The sequence below is a fragment of the Sorex araneus genome, chromosome 2, assembly GCF_027595985.1.
Source record: "Sorex araneus isolate mSorAra2 chromosome 2, mSorAra2.pri, whole genome shotgun sequence".
In the NCBI taxonomy this organism is placed as follows: Eukaryota; Metazoa; Chordata; class Mammalia; order Eulipotyphla; family Soricidae; genus Sorex; species Sorex araneus.
In genome coordinates this window covers 260517572-260540867 of record NC_073303.1, presented here as the reverse complement: position 1 = coordinate 260540867, position 23296 = coordinate 260517572, and the positions used below count along the sequence as shown (strand labels likewise).

Genomic DNA, 23296 nt, shown 5'->3' with positions numbered 1-23296 from the left:
TTTTGTCTCTTCTGATTTGGGGCCACACCCCGCCGTGCTCAGGGCTTGCTCCTGGCTCTGCTCTCAGGGATCACTCCTGGCAGGGCTCGGGGGACCCTAGGGGGTGTCAGGGATCGAACCCAGATCAACCGCATGCAAGGCAAGCATCCTGCCCGCTGTCCAATCTCTCTAACTCACATCTCGGGAAAACAGCAGACCCCACCCCAAGACTGCTGTAATCGGAGTGAGCCTCTCCATCACAGAAAGGTGTCCGTACGGGTTTGGCAGGTTCTGGGACACCTGTGAGGACGTCCATCCTGATCCCAGAAGCACCGACTATCCAGGAGATGAAGGCAGAATGCACACATACTCCCCCACGCCCCCCTGCATCCATATCTTTATCAGCACACAGGTGTGCACGTGTGCACAGACATCACAGACCCTGGGTGTGATACGGTGACACCACGGGCTCTTTCTCACAGGCAGAAACGTATACTTTAGGCTCCCGTTCCGTTTGTGAGACCACCTAGGCCTGGCGCCAATGATGCCTATGGAGGCTACTGACCAGTCAGGGTCTACAGAAAAGACACCCGAACATTTAATAACTGGAAACTCTTTACAATTGAGTTCTCTAGTGCTGATAGCCTTCCAGAGATACAGCTCAGTGACTCACCGTGGCACTGTATTACCCTCGCACAGCAGTTTTTGGGAATGAGAAAAATGTTCAAAGGCCACAAGTTGGGATACAAATAATTTTAACGGAAAGAAATGATGGCTTTCCATCTTTAAAAAAAAAATGCATCAAGAGAAAGGCTCCCCAAGCGACACGTATAATCCACACGTGGAGTTTTACTCTGCACATTCTGTGAACGGATATCAAAGCGCACAAGTGACTTCGGTGTCACTTTAAAATTTACAACCATCAGAAATAAATGGAAAACGATACACATCAAAAATGCTCTGAGGAAGCACATGCTCTCCCAAGCACGCACAAGGACTCTTTATCTCTGCATTCTCCCGGCCCAGTTCAGTGCGGGCACAGGGGAGAGGTGGAGAGGTACCAGATTAAGTAATGCGACAACCAGGATGATGGCGGTTCCGAGATCGAGTTCCGGGTCAAGGCCTGGACCCACGGCTCAACGGCTGACCCCGCTTTGATCCCTGGCACCGGGTAGTGAATACCCCCCGAAGCAACCGCAGAGCACAGAGCAGCCCCCGAGTGCCCTGGGTGTGGCCTGACCCCCTCCCTGCAGGACTGGCATCAGAGATCTGCATCATCTGCAGTGCCCCCCGTCAGAGCCCGGGCCTCCTCCTGCACGGCAAGTGAGCAACCACTGACCTACAACCCTGGCCCCAGGCCCACAGGAGACCTGCACCCAAATAACAGCGTATCTGATTTGCAGCCCGTGCATACACAGAGAAGTGCTCATTTTTCCGATTTAAGCCCTTCACACCTCCAACTCACATTAAAATCCTCATTACAAAGTGTGTAAGTTTAGGTGTCCCTGCTCCGCACTGCCTCGCCTGGGACGTGATCCTGAATGAATCAACACTTCATGCATTCAGAGAGTTAGTGCCGGGAAGTATAACTTGGCAGATCTACTTCTCTCATGCAAGATGAAGTGAAAAGGAGGGAAGAGAAATCTGCCTGTAAGAGGCTCTACCTGAACACTGACGTATGAAACAGACGCGTGATAAATGTCCATCTGGGAAGTGAAAGGATGCGTCTCGGGGCAGGGGCACAACCCAACAGTGTGAGACTTAGAATAGAAGCGTTAACCATTCTTCAATAATTAAAAACCTAACTAGGGCTAATAACATGACCACAGCAACAGACTATGGTATATCTACACACTAAAGGTGAAAGGGGCCTAGAACTTAAGTTTGCAAAGTTGAAAAGCACTTGGCAGTGAAAATTCCAAGACACTATCACGTTCTCTGACATCCCAGCTTCAAAAGCTGATTTTTTTGTTTGTTTGTTTGTTTTTTGCTTTTTGGGTCACACCCAGCGATGCACAGGGGTTACTCCTGGCTCTGCACTCAGGAATTACCCCTGGCGGTGCTCAGGGGACCATATGGGATGCTGGGAATCGAACCCGGGTCGGCCGAGTGCAAGGCAAACGCCCTACCCGCTGTGCTATCGCTCCAGCCCCTCAAAAGCTGATTTTTAACTGTCACACGTACTTTTTCCCTATAACCTGCAAGAGACACTTTTAACAGTAGAGTATTTTAAAATAATTCTATAGTAGAATAGTTTCAGTGGATTGCTTCTTTTAAGACCCCCTCCAGTTTTTATTTTATTTTATTGATTTATTTTATTGATTTATTGATTTATTTTATTTATTTTATTTTATTGATTTATTTTGGGGGGGCACACCTGGCAGTGCTCAGGGGTCCCTTCTGGCTCTGCGCTCAGGAATCCCTCCTGGCAGTGGAGGGAATGCCGGGAATCGGACCCAGGTGGGCCGCCTGCAAGGCACCCGGCCTCCCTGCTGCACAGACCGGTCTCTCCAGCCCCTAGTAGTCTTTTTTAATGTTTTTTTTATTATTTTTTTAATGTTTTAAAGCCGCGACCTGTTTTGTACAGCAGAGTGTGTATTCTAGGTGGTTCTCTTGTTCCTGCCTTTCCCGCAGCCCCTTTCCTGCCGTGTGGTGCCCGCAGCGAGGAGAGAGCCGGCGTCCCGGCCCGAGCAGGTTGGGAATCCACTCCCGTGACCAGCTTTCCGGTTTCATTATCCCAGCGCGCGCTCTCGGGCTCGGCTTGCCAGGGCCGCAGAGCCTGGAGCAGGAGGGGCGGAAGCGCAGGGAGAGAATGCCATCTGCTGCTCTCTCGCTGTACTCGGCTCGGGCAGGAGAGCCAGGGCCCGGCCACAGCCCAAGCCCCACAGGCCGACATGGCCCCACCCCCGTCTCTGCTCCGGAGCCCGGGGGGGGGGGGGCAGCGGCCACTCTGCAGGTCGACTCAAACCCACCCCAGACACTCCTCCACACGCGTGGCTCCGACTGGCCCACCTCACAGGGGCACTTCTGAGGGTGCGGAGGGAGGGGCCGGGACCACGAAGCTGCACGCTCCCCCCCAACTGGGCCCCCCGACCCATCGAACAGTGCCCGAACAGGCCCTCCCTGCTGAGCTGTCGGGGAACTTTCAGAGCCGCAGGGAAGAGCAGGGCCGAACGCGTGAGGAACAGAGGGCTCCCCGCCCCGACGGCCAACGCCAGGCTGCCCCCTCCCCCCCACTGCCTGGACTTCTGGGCTGCCATCCCACTCCCTGGGCACGCTGGACTCAGCACCCAGGTATCACAGGGTCCCCCCCAAGCACCTCTGGGTGTGGCCCCAAACCCAAAGCAACAACCAGTAACAACCAGTCCAACAGGCAGGCCTCTGGCCTTGTGGGCCTCTTCTCTGGGGAAAGCCGTCCTCGCCAGCCCTCGCCGGGACCCGCACATGTGTGTGTGTGTGTGTGTGTGTATGTGTGTGTGTGTGTGTGTGGTGGGCATCTTCTCTGGAGAAAACCGTCCTTGCCAGCCCTCGCCGGGACCCGCGCACTCCACCTGCTCACAGACGCAGGCATCTGCGAAGTTAGAACACTCGGAAATGGAGTGTGTGTGTGTGTGTGTGTGTGTGTGTGTGTGTGTGTGTGCAGGCCCGGTTCTCACTTGGAAAGCGGGGTGTCTGTGTGTGTGTGTGTGCACACGCACGCGTGCGCTCCAACTGCTCACAGATGCAGGCTATCTTCGAAGCCAAAGCACTTGGAAACAGTGTGTGTGTGTATGTGTGTGTGTGTGTGTGAGAGAGAGAGAGAGAGAGAGAATCCAGAGCGCTCAGAAACTGTGTGTGTGTGTGTGTGTGTGAAGCCAGAGCACTTGGAAACGGTGTGTGTGTGTGTGTGTGAAGCCAGAGCACTTGGAAACGGTGTGTGTGTGTGTGTGTGTGTGTGTGTGTGTGTGTGTGTGTGTGTGTGCGTGTGTCCAGGCCCAGTTCTCACTTGGAAAGCTGGGTGTCTGTCTCTGTGTGTGTGTATGTGTGTGTCCGTGGACACAGGGAGGCAGCGAGGAGCAAGGAAGGCCCGGTTCTCTGAAACTTCCACGTGAGTCTCAGGATAAGCTGACAGTTTCTGCAGAGGTGACAGCTGCGGCTGTCCTGATGGACGGTGTCGGGTCTGCGGGTCCGGGCGGGGCGGGCACAGGGTGGGGAGGCAGCACCGCCAGCTCAGCACTGACTCTCACCACCAGCCTCAGCATCTTTTCATTTGTTAGATTTTTTTTTCCCCTTTAAATTTGTTCCATGATGTTTTGTAGTTTCCGGTATTTAATTTTTGTATTTTTAAAAGACTCGCTTCTGTGCATGAAGTTCTTTCCTGACGCTATTATAAACAGAACGTTTCGTTCACTTCGTTTTCAGGTTGCTTACTGGAAGTATTTATAGAAATCCAATTGACCTCTGCATTGATCATCTGTCCGGTGAATGCACTTTTATTATTATTACTAGTTTTAGTAGGTTTTTTTTTTTTTTAAGACCGTACTCTTAGTATTTTCCACTTCATCTGCCAAGAGAAACAGTTCACCTCTTCCTTTCCAATCCAGGTACCTTTTATTTCGTTTTGTTGCCCAATTTCTCTAATCAGCATTCCTTGAACAATGTTTAATACAAGTCGAAAGGCAGCTCTGTCCTGCTATTAACCACAGGGGAGAGCATCTGTGGGCCACTAGATTCAGTTTGCTCAACAAAGCCTTTTCCATCTACCTCCATGCGAGCGTGGCACGCAGTTTCCTTGAGTTGTGATGTCTCTGCCAGCCTGGTTCTGCCAGCGGGGCAAGCCGGCCCCGCCGAGCCGGGGGAAGGAAGTGTTCCCTCCCCTTAGACTTTCGGAAGCACTTGTGGACGACTGATATTATTTGAATGTTTGGTAAAATTCACTTAGGAAAGTTATCTAGACCCTTCTTGGTAGAGAGCTGACCACTAATTAAAGTCTCTTTAGATGTTATATGTTTGTTCTTATTTACAGGTTTGTCTCTCTGGCCACACTCCCAGTGATCAGGGCTCACTCCGGGCCCTGTACTCAGGAATTTACTCCTACTGGGGCTGGGGGCCATACAGGACGCTGGGGATCAAAGTCAGGTTGGTCACGTTCAAGTCAAGCTCCCTTCCCACCGTGTTATCGCTCCAGTCCTTTATTTTCTGATTTTCAGTAGCATCGGTTTTCTCAGAAGTCACTTCCTTTCATCCCCAAGTACTCTGGGTAGCTTTTCTAGCCATGTATTCTCCCTGTTTCTGTCTCCCTGTGTATTTTTGACATGTGTATTTTTTAATCACTTCAGATAAAACATCCTGCTGAGTAAAAGGGCCTGCTGTATGAATATATCAGTGCAATAAGAAATACTGTAATTATATTTCAGAACTTCAGCTTGATAGGTGCCAGCATTCTTTTTCTTATGGGAAAAATTCCTTTGATAATCACTTGAAGCTTGGACAAATGTCCATAGCTCTATTCTTAGAAAAAAATCTGCAGAGTTCATAATTCAGATGAGCTTCAGTTCAACCCGTGAGAGAAGACGTTCCAGCTTGCATAATCTCTTCCACCAGGAGGTTGGTGGCGACAATGCAGGCATGAAGAAGTTGTTTCTTTACACAGTCGCTGTCCCATACACCCACTTCTGCTGCAACCACTGGCCCACCTGCGTTCAAGTCCACGCCGTCTGGGAATTTTGAAAGGCTTCCATTGCTTCCAAAGGGCACTTTGTGGGCCTGGGAATCCCCGTGACTGGGGTGACTGGGTCCGTCCACGCTGTGAACATGGTACTCGGCTGCCTTCTGGCCTCCAGGTTTGGAAGAGAAAGCAACCGTTCACTGTCTGGAATTGCCTTCACGCGTGTGCTGAGTGGTTTTCTCTGTTCATTTCAAATGTTTTTCTTCTCTGATCGCTTTTACCACAAGGGCCTTTTAGTGAAGGTCCCTTTCCTTGCATTTCTTCAGTGTGCAATATTTTTCATCCCATGTGGTGTGTTTTAGTCCACTGATGCCGGAATGGTTTCTTCTGTCCCTTTCTGTGTTTCTTCTCCAGTCCTGCCCTGCCATGTCTCCCATCATACATGCTGGGAAACTTAATAGCCGCCTACTGAACACCCATGTTCATCAGCGGTTACTTGGCACAGAGAACCCCCCACAAGTTGTATGCCAGGCACCCCGAGGGTGATAATGATTTAAGGAGGGTGAAGGGCCAGAAGCCTGCGTGTTCTATTAACAGATATTTACAGGTAATATGATTGTTAAACTAGGTACCATAAGCTACACATATAGAAAGGCATAAAAGACTTTTTGAGAGTTAAAAGATCTGGGACCAAAGGGTGGGGCAGCGGGTAAGATGCCTGCCTTGGATGAGGCTGAGCTGGATTCAATCCCTGGCACCTCCCCTGATCCCCTTAAGCCCAGCCAGGAGTGATCCAAGTGTAATAAGCCCTGAGCACCCGCAAGTGTGATCCCAACACCGGAACAAAATTTTTTTTTAGTTAAAAAAAAAAAAAGGAGCTCAGGACAGCGTGACAAGGACGGGACGCTCACAGGGAAGCTCTGAAGCGGCAGCCGAGGAGGCGAGGGGCTGAGAAGGGGCGTTTCAGAGCAGCAGAGCTCCGGGAAGAGGCGACATTGCGTTCCAAGGCTCAGCACTGAGCCTGGTCAAGGAGTTAGGGCATGGGGGACATGGGGGCCGAGGGGAACGTGGCACCCGCAGGGCAGAGAGCGAGGGCCGGTCCTGAAGGGCTCACACTCCCGCTTCTGCACTGGAGAAACGAGGCCGAGCGTGAGCGGCCTCGGCCAGCGAGCACGGCACCCCCGGGCCCGGGTGTGGGATGCGACAATGTGTTCACTCACCGGAAGTCTGGTTTCCGCCTCGCCTCTAGGTGGTTGCCAGAAAGAGCGTAAGGGGGACTTAGTAACGTCTGCGGGCGGGTTGTTTAACTTGTAAAATGGGAATAACCCCAGTGTTCAGACTCACTGTGCAGACTAGGGAGTGCCAGGGACACATTACGGACCCCCCTGTTCCCCCCAAACCGCTTCTGTGCCGCACAGACGCCCGAGGAAAAGGAACATGGGAAAACGGGGTTCCACTCTGGGACTGTGTGGTAGGAATGCCTGAGAAATGAAAGGACTTTAGGAATGCACTCTTCCAGACAGGGTACAATGTAGCACTGTAGCACTGTCATCCCGTTGCTCATCGAGTTGCTCGAGCGGGCACCAGTAACGTCTCCATTATGAGACCTGTTGTTACAGTTTTTGGCATATCGAATACGCAACGGGGAGTTTGCCAGGTTCTGCCGTGCAGGCGGGATACTCTCAGTGGCTTGCCGGGCTCTCCAAGAGGGACGGAGGGATCGAACCCAGGTCGGTCACATGCAAGGCAAACGCCCTACCCGCTGTGCTATCACTCAGTCCAATATATACAGCAAAAATGGGAAAATCCAATTGTTCTAAAATAACTAGTCTCACTTTATAGACTTTTGTCCAAATAATTTCAACAGGATAATTTGACGGCATTTCTACACCATTTTACGGTTTTGATCTGGCCTGGATCAAATGGATGCTGGGTTAATTCTGATGCAAAGGTATTCACTTTTTGTAAAAGAAAAAAAAAAGATTTGGCTACATTTGAAATTGAACAATTCATCATAATTTGATTGATCCTCAACTTAGAGTAACACATTTGAGATTTAAAAAGAGGCCCCTTGTATACATTTGGTGTCATGTAATTATTTTCTAATTTTATTTGTCTTATTGTCAACCTGAACCATTTATTTCTAGTTCCCCCTTTTTTCTTCTCTGTAGTCTCACTTAATAAAAGCCTAATACTAATATTTATAGTAAACCTACATAGTAAAATATCATAGTACACTTGACAAAGAAAGCATCAAGCTACAGCTTATTTATAAAAAACAGAAAATTTTACCTAAAGGGTGACCAAAACAAAATATTTTTCACACTAGTATATAATTATTATCATCATCAAAAAACCATTAATAACCTAAATATTGAGCTAAATTTCCCAGGGCCAAAAAAGAAATACAATTCTATATAAAAAGCATATTCTGAAATTTTCAAGAATTATGAAATTCTTTTGTATTGCGAACGCAAACTATAAATCCAAAGAAGATATGAATACTCTAGGAATTCTTAAGTTTAAAGAGTTACTATCCCAGAAAAAATAAAAAATTCTTACAAACTTATTGAGTTGTAGTACTATCTGAGTAGAATTCGAAATAAATGCCCCCAAAAATTGATCATTCAGCCTTCAAATCATCTAACCTTGCTGATGTTAAACTTTCAAAGATGACGGTATGACTGTACCCTCATCAGAGTTACACTGTGATCTCTCAAAAACATCTATAACTCTCCTGATTCCTCATCACACCACGTAAAACACGCCAGAAAGTGTGTGAAAGAATATACTGAAAAACGTAAATAAATACACATCAGTTTTTTAAAAGCCCAAAGTTACTAACAGAGTAAATCTTCTGTTTCCACTTTAAAACACAAAACAATAAGATGAAAATAGATTTAGGTAAAACAATTGTGACTAAAGAACTAGCTTTATAAAATATTCCTTAGTTCGGCTAGTCAGTCTTCAAATTATGATAAATCTAGGCATAAAGCAAGGATATTGATCTTCCATTGACTTCAGTATCAATTAATCAATTCATTTCAATTGACCAATTAAATTTCTTACATAGAAATTTGTCCAATATGTCAATCAGTTTACATAAATGAGTATCTTCATCTTTAATAACCTTTTTAAAAGTCTCCAGGGAAAACCTACCTTTGAGGTTCTTTGAAGTTGATCCCCAACATACGTTTTACGAAACTGGTCCAAGAACCACAGGACTGCCAGCTCTATCTTCTCGTTAGAGCAGCGGGGTAACCTGGTATCCATGAAAGATATCAGCTGAAAAACTCTGTTCGTGAAGGAAAAAGACACAGCTTCAGTAAAATTTCTTAAGAGACATTTTATCATATACAGGGTAAGCTCTTCATATAGGATTGCTTTTTTCTTTATTGTCCTTGGGAAATTTAGCTAAATATTTTGGTTATTTATGGTCTTCTGATGATGGTAATAATTATAAACATTTACTGTTAATGTAATATATAATCACTGTAAAATGAGGGAAAGACACAAAAGCCAAAAAATGCAGTATTTTCCCAATCATCTGAAATCCCACCATCAGGAAGAGATACTAAGTTCCTCTGCAGTTTCTTCTTGAGACATACACATTGCATATAAGCCTGTATACGTGCACAGACTTATTATTTTACTCCAAGTTGATATAAAAAGCATAGCATAACATATAATCTTATATATACACAGGTTAAATATGTACATAATTGTGTATGATTTAGAGTAAAATACGTAGAATAAAATCTAGTCATATTCATATGCATATATAGATATATCTATGCAGACACAACATTTTAGTAAAAGAAGGATACTGATGTATAATTTTAATTTTACTTTCCGTTTAAATATATAAACATGTTTACACACATATAGGGCTGGAGCGATAGCACAGCGGGTAGGGCCTTGCACACGGCCGACCTGGGTTCAATTCCTCTGCCCCTCTCGAGAGCCCGGCAAGCTACCGAGAGTATCCCACCCACATGGCGGAGCCTGGCAAGCTCCTTGTGGCATATTCGATATGCCAAAAACAGTAGCAACAAGTTTCACAATGGAGACATTACTGGTGCCCGCTCGAGCAAATCGATGAGCAATGGGATGACAGTGATACAGTGATTGTAATACACATATGTAATTTGGTGGTGGGTGGGGATAAAACTGAGGGCCACACAAATGCATGGCATTGCTCTACGGCTGAACTACATCTCCTGATTTTCATTCAACTGTATTTTTATGCTATTAGGTATTTGTGGGGGTCACATGATTCAAAATACAAAAGAAGCAAAGAGACACAACTATAAAGTTACATAGCATCTTCTTCTAATATTAATCAAATTCTTACTCAAAATAACCACAAGACGATCTTAAGAAGCAAGTACTTTTGATCCAAGCATGTGAATATTCTGATCAGAAAAGTAAACAATAACCTAGAGGCTCAGTAAAGATGCCTAGACAAAAAAAATTCACTGTAATGAAGAGTTCAGATTCAGATTCTTCACTGTCCCACATGCATGCAGCAGGGCAAGCAGGCCGAGGGGACAGTCACTTAGGGGCATGAGGCCAGAGACAAACACCAGCGAGACAGCCGGAAATCATGAGCAACACTGAGGGCTCAGCGGAGACTGAAAAAAGAATTGCTTCCAACTGGTAATAGTGCCCGCCTACAAACAGAGATATGCAATTTCTTTTTATTATACTCAAGGAATTAGAGGAACTCCTGAATTCTATTAGGTTAAGATTCTGTCAGGCAGGAGACTGGACTGATAGCACAGCGGGTAGGGCGTTTGCCTTGCATGCGGCCGACCTGGGTTCAATTCCTGGCATCCCAAATGGTCCCCCAAGCACTGCCAGGAGTCATTTCTGAGCACAGCGCCAGGATTAACCCCTGAGCATCGCTAGGTGTGACCCAAAAAGAAAAAACAAAAGATTCTGCCAGGCAGTTTATGCTACAGACACAGCAATGAAGTGGCAGATAAAACTTATATCTGCTTTTTCTAGTGACCTGAACAAGAAGCAGTAATCCTTAAAGAAAACTAACTTCAGATGAAAATGTTATGCCGGGCTGGAGAGATGTACAGGGGTTAACCTGGTTCCATCCTGTGCAGCCCAGGGTCCCCCCTAAGCCTCCCCAAGTCAACCCTGGAGGTTCCCCAGCACCACTGGGCATGGCCCTGGGGGCTCCCAAGAATCACTGGGGCAGCGCCCCAGCAGCACCTCACCCTTGGGTGCTTGCATCAAACCACCAGTCGGTGGGCCGAGCTTGGGAGAACCCTTCCCCCACCCCCAAATGCCATGTCAATGGGGGAGGGTGTGTTAAAGAAAGACACATTTGAATACAGAGCTCACTCAAAGGTGGGGGGCTGACAGGGGGGCAGAGGGAGAGTCCGTGTGTCTGCTGCACACCAGGTGCATCCCCAGCACAGGGTCCCTGGAGCACAGCCGGAGCCACCCCTGAGGGGAGGGAGGACAGAGCCTGGGGAAGAGGAGGAGAGAGGAGGGATGTGCACGGACATCTAGGGGAAGCCGTGCCGCCAGAGGGAAGGGCTGAGTCCTGGAGGGATGCCCAGGGGGGCTGGAGAAGGAGCTGGGGGGTTCTGGGCAGTCGCAGGGGTCCTGGATGGGCCAGAGGCCACGGGGACGCTGGTGGGGAAGAGTGTGGGGGAGGGGAAAGACGGGCCAGGATTTGGGAGCAAACAGGACCCTGAGCTGGGAGGGCGTGAGGGGACAGAGGGGGGCCCCTCGGGGCAGGCGCGGTCGAGGGGGCACGGGACAGGACGAGCGCCTCCCCGAGTTTCTCCAGAGCGTTCCACTCTGGTCAGGGGCAGCAAAGCGGGAGTGACTATACATTCTCATTATTGAATTAGAATTTGTGTGGCCCGAGCACAAATGTACTCATTTGCTTATATTTAAGTCAAAGGCATTCTTTAATTATGTTCAAGGAACATGTTTTAATTATCATTAGCACAAGACTGGGAGCTTTTTGTGATATTAACCTTTTTCTGATAAAACAGCAGAGATTTTTTTTTTTTTTTTTTTTTTGGCAAGAGCCTCACAATTTTCTAATTGGATTGTGGTCTCCCAGGAGCTGGGAAGGTATCAGAGCAACGAGCCTCGGGAGGCGGCGTGCCTGCAGGCCGGGTGGGGGGTGAGGCTTCTTCACAGGAAATTGAGGGTTTGGAATTTTACCCGAAACGTTATCATTGAAAACCTCAACACATCAAAACATGGGCTGGAGAGACAGTCCAGCAGGGAGGGGGTTTGCCTCGCATGCAGCTGACCTGGTTCAATCCCCGGCATCCCATATGGTCCCCTGAGCACCGCCACGAATAACTCTTGACTACAGAGCCAGGAGTAACCCCTGAGCACCACTGGGGGTGGCCCCAAAGGCCAAAACCAACCAATCAAGCAAAGAAACAGAACGGTGCTGTTTCGAGGTGAAACACGTGAGTGTCGTCTACACACGAGCAGCGTGAATGTGCTAGGCTCCGTTCACGCACCCACCAGCCCCACCTGGCTCACCCGCCCGACCCTTGTAGCCCACAGATGTGAGCGGCCCCTCGGAGAAGGACCCTGGCCCGGCCGAGGACCACACCCAGGGAGAAGGGGAAAGCGAGGCAGCCCAGAAGCAGGTGTGGCTGGCCGCCGGGAGGGCGGGTGCTGGAGGAAACGCAGAACTGGGCTCCCGCAGAACCCCCTCGCGCCACGCTCATCGACCAGTCAAGGCAGAACCCTGTTGGATGCGTGTCTGAGTGGAAGAAAACATAGGTAAACACAGATGCACTGTGACGTGAGAACGGCCAAAGCTAGGAATAAGTAGGAAAGCAAAGTCGGCCGTCCCTGAGGACTCAAGAAACACAAGGGAGAGGGCTGTATTCTTGGGGGGTAAACTCCAACAACAATAGGGAGTCTGTGTTGAAACGCCAACAACAATCGTGAGATTTGTGTTGAAATATGGAATGTAATCAAGGTAAAGAGAAGAGTGAAATTTATCAGTTACCCAGGCGGGGGTGGGGGGTGGGGGTGGGAGGCATACTGGGGTTTCTGGTGGTGGAATAGGGGCACTGGTAAAGGGATGGGTGTTTGAACATTGTACAACTGAGACATAAGCCTGAGAACTTTGTAACTTTTCACATGGTGATTCAATAAAATAAATTTAAAAAAAAGATTTTGAATAATGTCCTGGAATTTTGGAAAATAAAAGTTAGGTAGAGATAAATTAATAAAACATGGCACCAATTCCCAAATCAAAAAAAAAAAAAAAAGAAACACAAGGGAGGACACTTGTTCTCTCTCATGGGAAACTAGGAAGTGGTCTTATCAAGTGTCTGACGGCACAAAGCAGGGGGATGCTCACAGCCGCTGGGTCTGGTGGACAAAAGGGTCCTTCAGCTTCGCCGGAAGCCCACTGGGTACCACCGGCTGAAAGCCTTCAAGGGCAGCACGCCCCTCCTCAGCAGACCGTCTCGGAGGGAGGATGCTGCTCGGTGTAGACTGAGCTGAAGGCATCCCCCAGCCCCACGGTATGTCACAGAGAGGAAGACGCTGAGAAACGACCCAAGATTCCAAAACAAGGATCCGTTTTAAGTACATTTTATACTATTTCATGTTCAGATAAACTGTGGGGTTTGGGACTTTATTTTTGGTAATACATAACTGCCGGGAATTTAAAACATTAGCTCATTTAACCCTGTCTATCATATCTTATTGTAGGACAGCATTGCTTTATCTGGCTTGTCTTTTCTCTCTGCCACAAGGAGCTTGGGTTTACTGAGTACCGCCCGTCACAGTACTCCCAAAGCACTCCCGTTTCCTCGGTATTCATGTTTAACTTCTCTGTACTCTGCTTTCCCTACCTGTAAATCACTCATTTCCCCTAAGCAATACCTGTGACTTGTAAAGTCGGATTCCTCAGAAATCTCTGACTTTGTATCTGAAAGTGAAACACTGCTTTTCTCCTTCCCTTATGTCCTTTGCATAGTTTACATTAGAGCAATGATTTTTTGGTTTTTTTTTTTGTATAGACACAGGAAGTTCACGCTGTGCTTTTGTAACTTGGGAGTTAACTGACTTCGAATAATATTCACTCCTGGGCATCTATCTGTTTTCTCAACTTAAGCCTCAGTTGCCCGTAGTTCCTAGCACCCCAAAGCAGGGTCCTGATGAGGGACTGGGTGGACCCAGGGCAAGCTGTGAGCTACCCTGGCATCAAAATGGGCCAGGCCAGGCATCATAATACTTAACTATATAAGAGCATGGCTAATAGACAAATTCTGCCATGATCCAAAGAGTAACAACTGGACAAGGACCCTGATTAGGGCTAGGAAAGACTAACCTGGCCTGAGCACTGTAGTCTGGGACCTACAGCGAGATGTCCCCAGGAGAGCCACCCTACAAGCTTAATGTATCTCTTACTGTGTCCATACAGAGTGACTAATTTTTTTTTTTTTTTTTTTTTTTTTTGCTTTTTGGGTCACACCTGGCGATGCACAGGGGTTAGTCCTGGCTCTGTACTCAGGAATTACCCCTGGCCATGCTCAGGGGACCATGTGGGATGCTGGGATTTGAACCCGGGTCGGCCGCGTGCAAGGCAAATGCCCTACCCGCTGTGCTATCGCTCCAGCCCCGGGAGTGACTAATATTAAGAAGTAGAATTAAGATGAATGTTTAAGTGGTTGTTGGAGCACGGAAAGAAGAAACACACCCCTAGATGGCATCTGGCCCTTGAGCAGGTCCCCTAGCTGCAGGAGATCTCTGTCCTACCTTAGAAGAGCTTCCCTGGGAGGAGGGGCTTTCACATGCTGACTGTGCTACCTCACCTGGATGTAGCTGCTACCCCCAGGCTTGGAGGTTGGGTCTGGACCCAGCGCTGAGAGGCTAGCAGGGGGACAGGAGGAGACGGGAATGAGGGGCCGTGTGAGGCTGGAGTGGGGAGCTCAGTGAGACTGAACAGGCGCGTGGGGAGAACGGAATAGACGGCAACTGGTCACCAAGCAGCCTGGCGGCCCTGTTCCCTTCATGTGTCTGTTGGGGCGGCTCATAGCCACCGAACGCACGTGGCGGGCGAGAGAGACCGTGCTGCCGCCACTCACTCATTTTATTTTGTGACTACACATCTTATGATTATCATTCTAGTTTATAAAACATAACAACATAGTATACCTTTTGCTTTAAGAAGATTTTTAAAAAATATATGCTATGAATTTTCAAGCAGAAATTTAGGAAACTCAGACGTCCTCAGAAAAATGACAGTCACTGTCACTGTCACTGTCATCCCGTTGCTCATCAATTTGTTCGAGCGGGCACCAGTAATGTCTCTCATTGTGAGACTTATTGTTATTGTTTTTGGCATATTCAACACGCCACGGGTAGCTTGCCAGGCTCTGCCGTGCGGGCGAGATACTCTCAGTAGCTTGCCGGGCTCTCCGAGAGGGACGGAGGAATCGAACACAGGTCAGCCGTGTGAAAGGTGAACGCCCTACCCGCTGTGCTATCGCTCCAGCCCAAAATGACAGTACTTACTTCAAATTAATATAACTTTTTATTTGAAGCCTTTTTAAAAATTTGCTTTTGGGGGTTATATCGGGTGGTGCTTGGGGGTCGCTCCTGGTTCCAGGGCTTACATCTGGGCCTTTCCTCCTGGTTCCGGGGCCCCACCTGGGCCTTCCCCACACACAGCAGGTATTCGGCCCGCTCAGCTGGCTTGGGCCCTCATTTGAGCTTCTGTGTGCTCAACAAAACCACTTATTATTTTGTTATGAAATGATGCTACAAAAATTTCAGCATGTGGGGCTGGAGCGAAAGCAAAGCGGGTAGGGAGTTTGCCTTGCACGAGGCCGACCCAGGTTCGATTCCCAGCATCCTACAGGGTCCCCTGAGCACCGCCAAAAGTAATTCCTGAGTGAAGAGTCAGGAGTATCCCCTGTGCATCACTGGGTGTGCCCACCCTCCCCAAAAAAATTCAGCATGTGGAGAACCAACTGGCATGTCATCACTTTTGTTTTATGTTTAGAATAAGATACAAAAAGGCAGATAATTACTTGCTTCTTACTAAGGCCTGTATTGGGAAGCTGTCTACCCGCTGCTTTTTGAATAGATATACTCCATCCCAGTTTTGCCAGCAACCCAGTGCCAATTTTACTTCCTTTACCAGGTCTCAGGAGTTAAACCGCAATTCAAACCTTACCTCATCCTCCTCTCAAACCAGTGTTCAAAACAGAACTGTGCCGTCTATCAAACTGGCTTACAGAAATCACTCACCCTGTAGACCCGTGGTTTTCTCATCAGTGAAATGAAAAATAATAAACCTTCCCCCAAAGTACAAAATACTTGATGTCACAGTATCATCATCTCATGACACATTTTTTAAAAAAATTTGGGGTCACAATGAAGGTGGCCAGGGATCAACCCCAGGCCCCCTGTGTGCAAAGCATGTACTCCAAGCCACTGAGCTGTCACTATGGCCCCAGTGACAAAATTCCCCAACTCCTTCGTGGCCCTCTGAATTGTCTGCCCAGTCCTTACCGGCAGGACAACTCTCCATCCATTGCATCGTGTTCGTCGGTGCTTGTGTAAGTCAATCTTCCCCCAATAACTGTTCCGACCAAGTAGACCAGCCACGTGAGACGCCCTGACATGGAACAAGAAGGGAAAACACTTAGGAAGCATTGCTAGAAAGAGTTCACATTTTTTTTTCTTTCAGAAAAGTCCTAGATTAGTAAAAGGATCTATTCTCCCAAAAGCATGATAAAATAGCGCGGACCCCCTTCCTGGCAGAACGGAGTGGATTTCAGACTGACCAAGGTAGGAGTCATGGAAACAACAGACCTCAGAGCCTGGGAACTGCGCCTACGTCCCAACACCCTCAACGTGCCGTGTCGTGTCACGTGAATCACTCAGCCCTTGGGCGGAGAGTGAGAACAGCAGGCCAGGCGCTCGTCCTGCACACGCCCACCCGGGTTCCATCCCCTGAACCCAAAGCCCGGCCAGGAGTGATCCCTGAGCACAAAGCCAGGAGTAAACCCCGAGCACCGCTGGGTGTGGCCCAAAAGCAAAACCAAAATTACTTGACTGTCTAAAGATAAGGGTTTTTCATTTAGGAAATGGAGAAAATGATAACTACTGTTGAGTATTTACAGTAAGAATTTGCTTTGGGTCAGCAGCATGGATGAGTCTAGAAATGCAGGTATTTACTGAACATCTTTGGGTTTTGTGTTTTATTTCATTTTCCTTTATTTATTTTTTATTTTTTTTATTTTTTGCTTTTTGGGTCACACCCAGTGATGCTCAGGGATTATTCCTGGCTCTGCACTCAGGAATTGCTTCTGGCAGTGCTTGGGGGACCATATGGGATGCCAGGGATCGAACCTGGGTCGGCCGCGTGCAAGGCAAACGCCCTCCCCGTTGTGCTATCGCTCCAGCCCCTTTATATTTTTAAAATTCAGACACTGTGACTTAGAATACTGATGATGGTGTTGGGGCTTGAGAGATGGCCTGGACAGCAGGGAGGACACATTCCTTAAACGTGGCTGACCCGGGTTCGATCCCTCGCACCCCTGAGGGTACCTTGAGCCCACACAGGGAGCCGGGAGTCAGCTCTGAGTACTGCCTGGTGTGGCCCCCAAACCAAAAGATTTAAAATTAAAATAGTATACAGTGTTCCAACAGCTCACTCCCCACCCGCGTCACTGCACCGGTGCGTGAGTTGTCACCCATTCCCCCCGCCTCACCCCTTCGGCACATTCACCCCTGCTGGCCGAGTCTCTGGGCTGCTCTGGGCTGGTCCCTTCTAGTCCATGACGGGGAAGACCCTTCTGTGTCTGCCCTTCGCTCTGGCTGGCGTGACTCAGCGGGAAGCCTCTCCTTCCACCCACGCAGCCCTCGGCTGCAGGACTTCCTTCTCCTCCTAGCCCAGTGGTACTCCTCCTCCTCGCTCTTTGTTTGCTCCCCCCTGAGTGCTCCTGGTTTAGGTCTATTCTTCAGCTCTATTCTTCTCCATCTCTCGATGTAGAGCTAAGTCTTCACCTACTGAAGTATCACATTCTCCTCTTCTACTCAGAAACAGAAGATTTTCGAGACTTCCATGAATCATGAACAACACACCAATTACCTTGGTAAAAAAGGAATTTTGTGTTACTCTTGGGGGTCGATTTTCCAAAGATGAGCAGGTTCCTTCATGGTAGGGAAGCAATTATGCTTCTACGTCGAGGAGTCTCTGCAGGTGTGAACTAAAGTGTTTGTTCCAATTGGACAGTCATGCAGGAAACCATGAGTAGTAGCAGAAAACTTAGGGAGGGCCAATACATGTAGGAAAGAACACATTCTTTCTCTCTTCCTGGGGATTCTTATCAATTCTGATACCAGGCGTGGGAGGAAATATCATTGAGGTGTCTCAAGGCCAAATTGTCATATGATTTGAATGTTTTCTTGTGTTTTTTTTTTGTGGCACCACATTTTCTTTTTTGCATTTTTGTGCCTTGTATGGTTCCTGTTACTGTTGGAACTGTTTCCCAGAGTCATCAAGTGCTGCTGGCGGTGCTAAGTGAAAAAGAAGTCACTTCAGAAGAAAACAGACACACAGACAAGCTTTTGCCCAAACATGAGCAGAAGCGCTGCTATTGGCTGTGACTTCAGTGTTGGCACATCAACAATAAGTTATTAAATTAGGTATCTTTAAACTTAAACATACGAAAAAAACAGGTTCATGTGCAGGGCAGAGTGATAGAACAATAGGTAGGGTGTTTACCTTGCACACAGCCATGCCGGGTTCGATCCCTGGCATCCCATATGGTCCCCCGAGCATCACCAGGAGTGATTCCTGAGTGCAGGGCAAGGAGTAACCCCTGAACATCACCCACCCAACACCAAAATCAAACAAAAACACCAAAGCAAAAAGATAAAAATAAAATGACCAGAGTTGTGATGGAATCTAGTCCTATATTTCTCCTAGCAGCAATAGTTTAGTACTGGCTAATTACTGATTATAGCAACCCTATGAGACTCTATCCCCAAACTCTTACGCAGGTTTTTATTAAGACTGTGCGTTCCTGTTGTATTAGCTTCACACTTCCATACAATGGACTTGAAACATAAGAGGCATAGAAACAGTATAGTGGATGGTAGGTAACTTTCCTGCACATAGACACCCAGAATTTGGTCCCTGAGACCACCAGGAGTGACCCCTGAGCACAAAGCCAGGAGTACTCTCTGAGAATGGCCAGGTGTGGTTCAAAAATCAAAAAAAACAAACCATCCCACATTTTTTGGTTTGTTTTTGTTTGGGCCCATGCCTGGGGCTGCTCAGGGCTCACTCCTGGCAGTACCCCGGAAACCATGTGGGATGCTGGTGGTCCCACCCAGGAGGGCCGCGTGCAAGGCAAACGCCCGCTGTACATCTCTCCAGCCCCAACCCAGCCCACATTTTTGGAGGTAAGAAATTTTAAAACTACCTGCTTTCTAAGAGATATTATTTTTAAAATATTCAAATATAAACATGACCTTCTCTGTATTTATACATTCTATCAGTTTGGATTTTTAGATTGTTCACAAAACAGGCTTTAAAATAGAAATTTATCAGCTACACAGGCAAGAGGGGGACTAGCGGTGGTGGGGAGGGCTAGGGGTGGGGGGGCTAGGGGTGTGGGGGGACGGGGTGGAGCTATACTGCGATTCTTGGTGGTGGAATATGTGCACTGGTGAAGGGATGGGTGTTCGAGCATTGTATAACTGAGACTTAAACCTGAAAACGTTGTAACTTTCCACATGGTGACTCAATAAAAAAATTTTAAAAATAAATAAAATTTTTAATTAAATTTAAAAAATAGAAATGCCTCACGAAGCTCAACCTCTAGCAACATGATAGTGAGCTCCTATAGAAGGGCCTAACGGGCCCCCGGTGACACACAACAATCTTCCCCCTCTTTCCTCCAAGGATACTTTTTTATAGCATTTTCAGCGGATTTTCATAACAAATAGTGCAAAATATATTATTTCGGTTCTGCTTTGGGGCAGGGATTGGGGTTTGGGATGGAAATACCTGAAATACAGTGGTGGGAAAGTGTCATGGGGGTGGGGTTGGTGTTAGAATATTAAATGTAATCAAATATTGTGAACAACTTTATAAAATTTTAAAATTTTTTGAAAATTAAAAATTAAGGGGCTCGAGTGATAGCACAGCGGGTAGGGCGTTTGCCTTGCGCGCGGCCAACCCAGGTTCAAATCCCAGCATTCCATATGGTCCCCTGCACACCGCCAGGGGTGGTTCCTGAGTGCATGAGCCAGGAGTGACCCCTGTGCATTGCTGGGTGTGACCCAAAAAAAGCAAAAAAAAAAAAATTAAACATTAAAATAAATAGGAATGCTTGGGGCTGAGACTGTGGAGTGGCCGGGAGTGTATGGGCCCAATGCCCGGCGCCTGGTGGTCTCTCAAGCACGTGGGTGTAGCTCTGGAGGCCCCCGAGCACTGCTGGGCTGGTCCTGGTGGTGCCAGGAGCACTGCGCCCCGAGCCCTTGCCTTGAGCAGCCGCCCAGCTGGCCCCATACGGCCGGGAGGGTTCCCGGCTCCCTGAGCACCAGTTTCGAGACCCAGCTCCACACAAAGAGAATCCTGTCGTATTTGCTGTGCCTTCTGGGCACAACCCAGACTGCGTCTCTGTACGCACTGAAGGTCACCGGTGCCTGGGGAAGCAGAGCTGGGGCCGAAACCCACCGCCATGGTGCCTCCCACCCCGTCACGAAGCGCTGTGACGGCTCCCGTCAGGGGCGGGGGCATACTGTCAGCAAAGCAACTACCCCGCCTATGTTCACCGAGCCCCGTCCCAGCTCCTAACCCTGAACTGTGCCCCCGGGCCCCCAGCCCAGACCACAGATGACGAGGAAGATGGTGCCTCTGAGGTGATTCTAGGGAATCACACATTTCGGATTTCTACCCATCCACGCAGCAGAAAACCAACTAATGTGACAAATGAAATGAGTATGTGTCACATAGTTGAATTTAAAGCACGAAAACTTACGAGGCACATCATTCACGTACATACAGAAATATCTGCCTACTGGCTCTTGAGAAAATAAGCCTATTTGAAAATAGGGGGGAGGGGAGGGGAGTTGGAAATGCATCATGCAAGTAAATTTTATATTGCTCTATTGGAAAATCAGTATCTTAAAAGCGGGAGGCAGTACAATTCAGCCTCGATTCAAATTTGCTTCTACTACTTACAGTGAGAGTTATTTACTCTCTTGACTTTAATTTCCTCATTCATAAATATGAGGATGAAAATCACACTCGGTGCAGACAGGGTTGGGACGATCACTGAGAACTACTCTCCACGTAAGGCGCTCATTCATAAAGCCCACTGTCGTGTAGGCAGGATTCTTACTATTCATCTTTCCAGAGAATTTCATTTAGGAGTATCAGATTTAAAAAAACTTGATATTACTAATGACACTGACTTGATAATTTTTAAATCCTTGTCTTAGGATGTGGGCAGTGGTAATTTTGTTAATTTATGACAACAGATTACATGATCAAATATCAAAATTCTGAAAAAAGCATTCAAGTTTAAAATGAAAATTGTCTAAGGATTTCCTAACCCATTGATTTCTATAATAAAGTGAATAAAGGAAAAGTCTACTTTAAGAGCTTAAAATGCAAATTATAATTGTAATTATTAAGTGACCACCCCAAATTTTAGTTCTGCTATCCCTACAAAAACCACGAAACATATCAATACATCAATGTATCACTGTCACCCCGTGGCTCATCGATCTGCTCAAGCGGGCACCAGTAACGTCTCCAGTGTGAGACTTGTTACTGTTTTTAGCATATCAAATACACCACAGGGAGCTTGCCAGGCTCTGCCTTGGGGGCGGGATACTCTCTTTAGCTTGCCGGGCCCTCCAAGAGGGGCGGCCCTCCGAACCCGGGTCGGCTGCATGTAAGGCAAACACCCTACCTGCTATGATATTGCTCCAGTATGCTAAGGGGCTAAAGAGATAGAAATATTAAGGTGCTTGCCTTGCACTTGGCTGACCCAGACTCAATCTCCTGCACCCCATATGGTCCCCCAAGACCCCAGGAGTGACCCCTGAGTGCAGAGCCTGAGCACAGCTGGGTGCGTCCCCTCTCTCAAACACTCACATGATGTCACGTGTGCCACAGGGCGTGACTGAGTCTCTGCATGTAGACTGAGAAGGCAGACAGACCCCACACCCCAGGGGCCGAACCTGAGAGGAACAGGGGAGGGAGAAAATGATTTATTTTCAGTGCTGTGTGTACAGTGCCAGCTGGAGCGATAGCACAGCGGGTAGGGCATTTGCCTGGCACGCAGGCTGACCTGGGTTCGATTCCTCCGCCCCTCTCAGAGAGCCCGGCAAGCTACCGAGAGTATCTCGACCCCACGGCAGAGCCTGGCAAGCTCCCCGTGGCGTATTCGATATGCCAAAAACAGTAACAAGTCTCACAATGGAGATGTTACTGGTGCCCGCTGGAGCAAATAGATGAACAACGAGATGACAGTGACAGTGACAGTGTAACAGAAAGATTACAGGAAGTAAGTATGGAGCAGGAGTTTCTCAAGTTAAAATTTTTTACTCTTGAAGTCACTTTATTCTGTGGTCTGGAAATTAAGGCTTTTCATACCTAAAAGCCTCTAAAGAGAGCGTGCGATCAATGGGATCACCTATTCCTGAATTCAGGGTAAACTCTGAGTGGAAGTGTATCTGAAAGAAAAATAAGAGTGCATTTACTGGAGCCTTCTAAGAAGCAGTGATTGCCAGAGTGTAAGAAAAAGAAAAGCAGGCCGTGCACAAGCCTTGCAAATGAAGCAAGAACTGAGTGAAGTAGTTTCAGAGTTGCAAATGAGCTATAAAGATGTTACTAAGTTATCAAACCTAGCACTGTAGCCCTGTAGCACTGTCCTCCAGTTGTACATCTATTTGCTAGAGCCGGCACCAGTAATGTCTTCACTGTGAGACTTGTTGTTACTGTTTCTGGCATAATGTTTGTTTGTTTATTTATTTATTTATTGCTTTTGGGGTCACATCTGGTGATGCTCAGGGGTTAGTCTTAGCTCTGCACTGAGAAAGTACTCCTGGCAGGGCTCAGGGGAGCCTATGGGACACCTGGGCTTGAACCTGGGTGGAAGGCATGCAAGGCAAATGTCCTACTCACTGCACTATTGCTCCGGCCCCTCAAATACAACTTTTATGCTTAACCAAATGAACAGTATTTTTACAATTTTTAAACCTTTCCCTAAGCTTCTAACAATTTTAGACTGAGGAGTTCAAAAGAATAAAAGTTAAAAAGTTACCCTGGTTACAGATGGTACCCACAAAATTTAAAGAACTATATAAATCTATAAACCAAAATTGCGTTTAGAATTTAAATATCCAATACACGTGTTTCATCTTTATAAATTTATTTAAAATCTCTTCTTATAATAAGCCCGAACTTTCACTATCATTTCCCATTTTTTCTATTTATTCTGAAGTGTTCAGTGCACTAGTTTTAGCAGCTGTTCAAGCAAGAACATTTTTTCCTTTAACAAAATAATTATTGCTGTAATAATCTGTAATTATGGTTTATAACTGCAATAATCCCAAAGAAATCAGTCATTACCATAGATCACAAGTAATCGTTAACTACTGTTAATGACCTATTTCTTA

At 47.4% G+C, this 23296-nt stretch overlaps 1 protein-coding gene across 1 annotated transcript in view; it reads right to left on the bottom strand.

Annotated features, from left to right (window-relative positions):
• RANBP17 (RAN binding protein 17) overlaps positions 1–23296 on the bottom strand; it is a 233952-nt gene that overhangs the window by 174688 nt on the left and 35968 nt on the right. The window contains exons 14-15 of the mRNA XM_055124757.1: positions 16160–16265; positions 8786–8921 (exon numbers count right to left, since the gene is read on the bottom strand). Coding sequence (XP_054980732.1) covers positions 8786–8921; positions 16160–16265 — 242 coding nt within the window. The remainder of the gene's footprint in view (positions 1–8785; positions 8922–16159; positions 16266–23296) is intronic.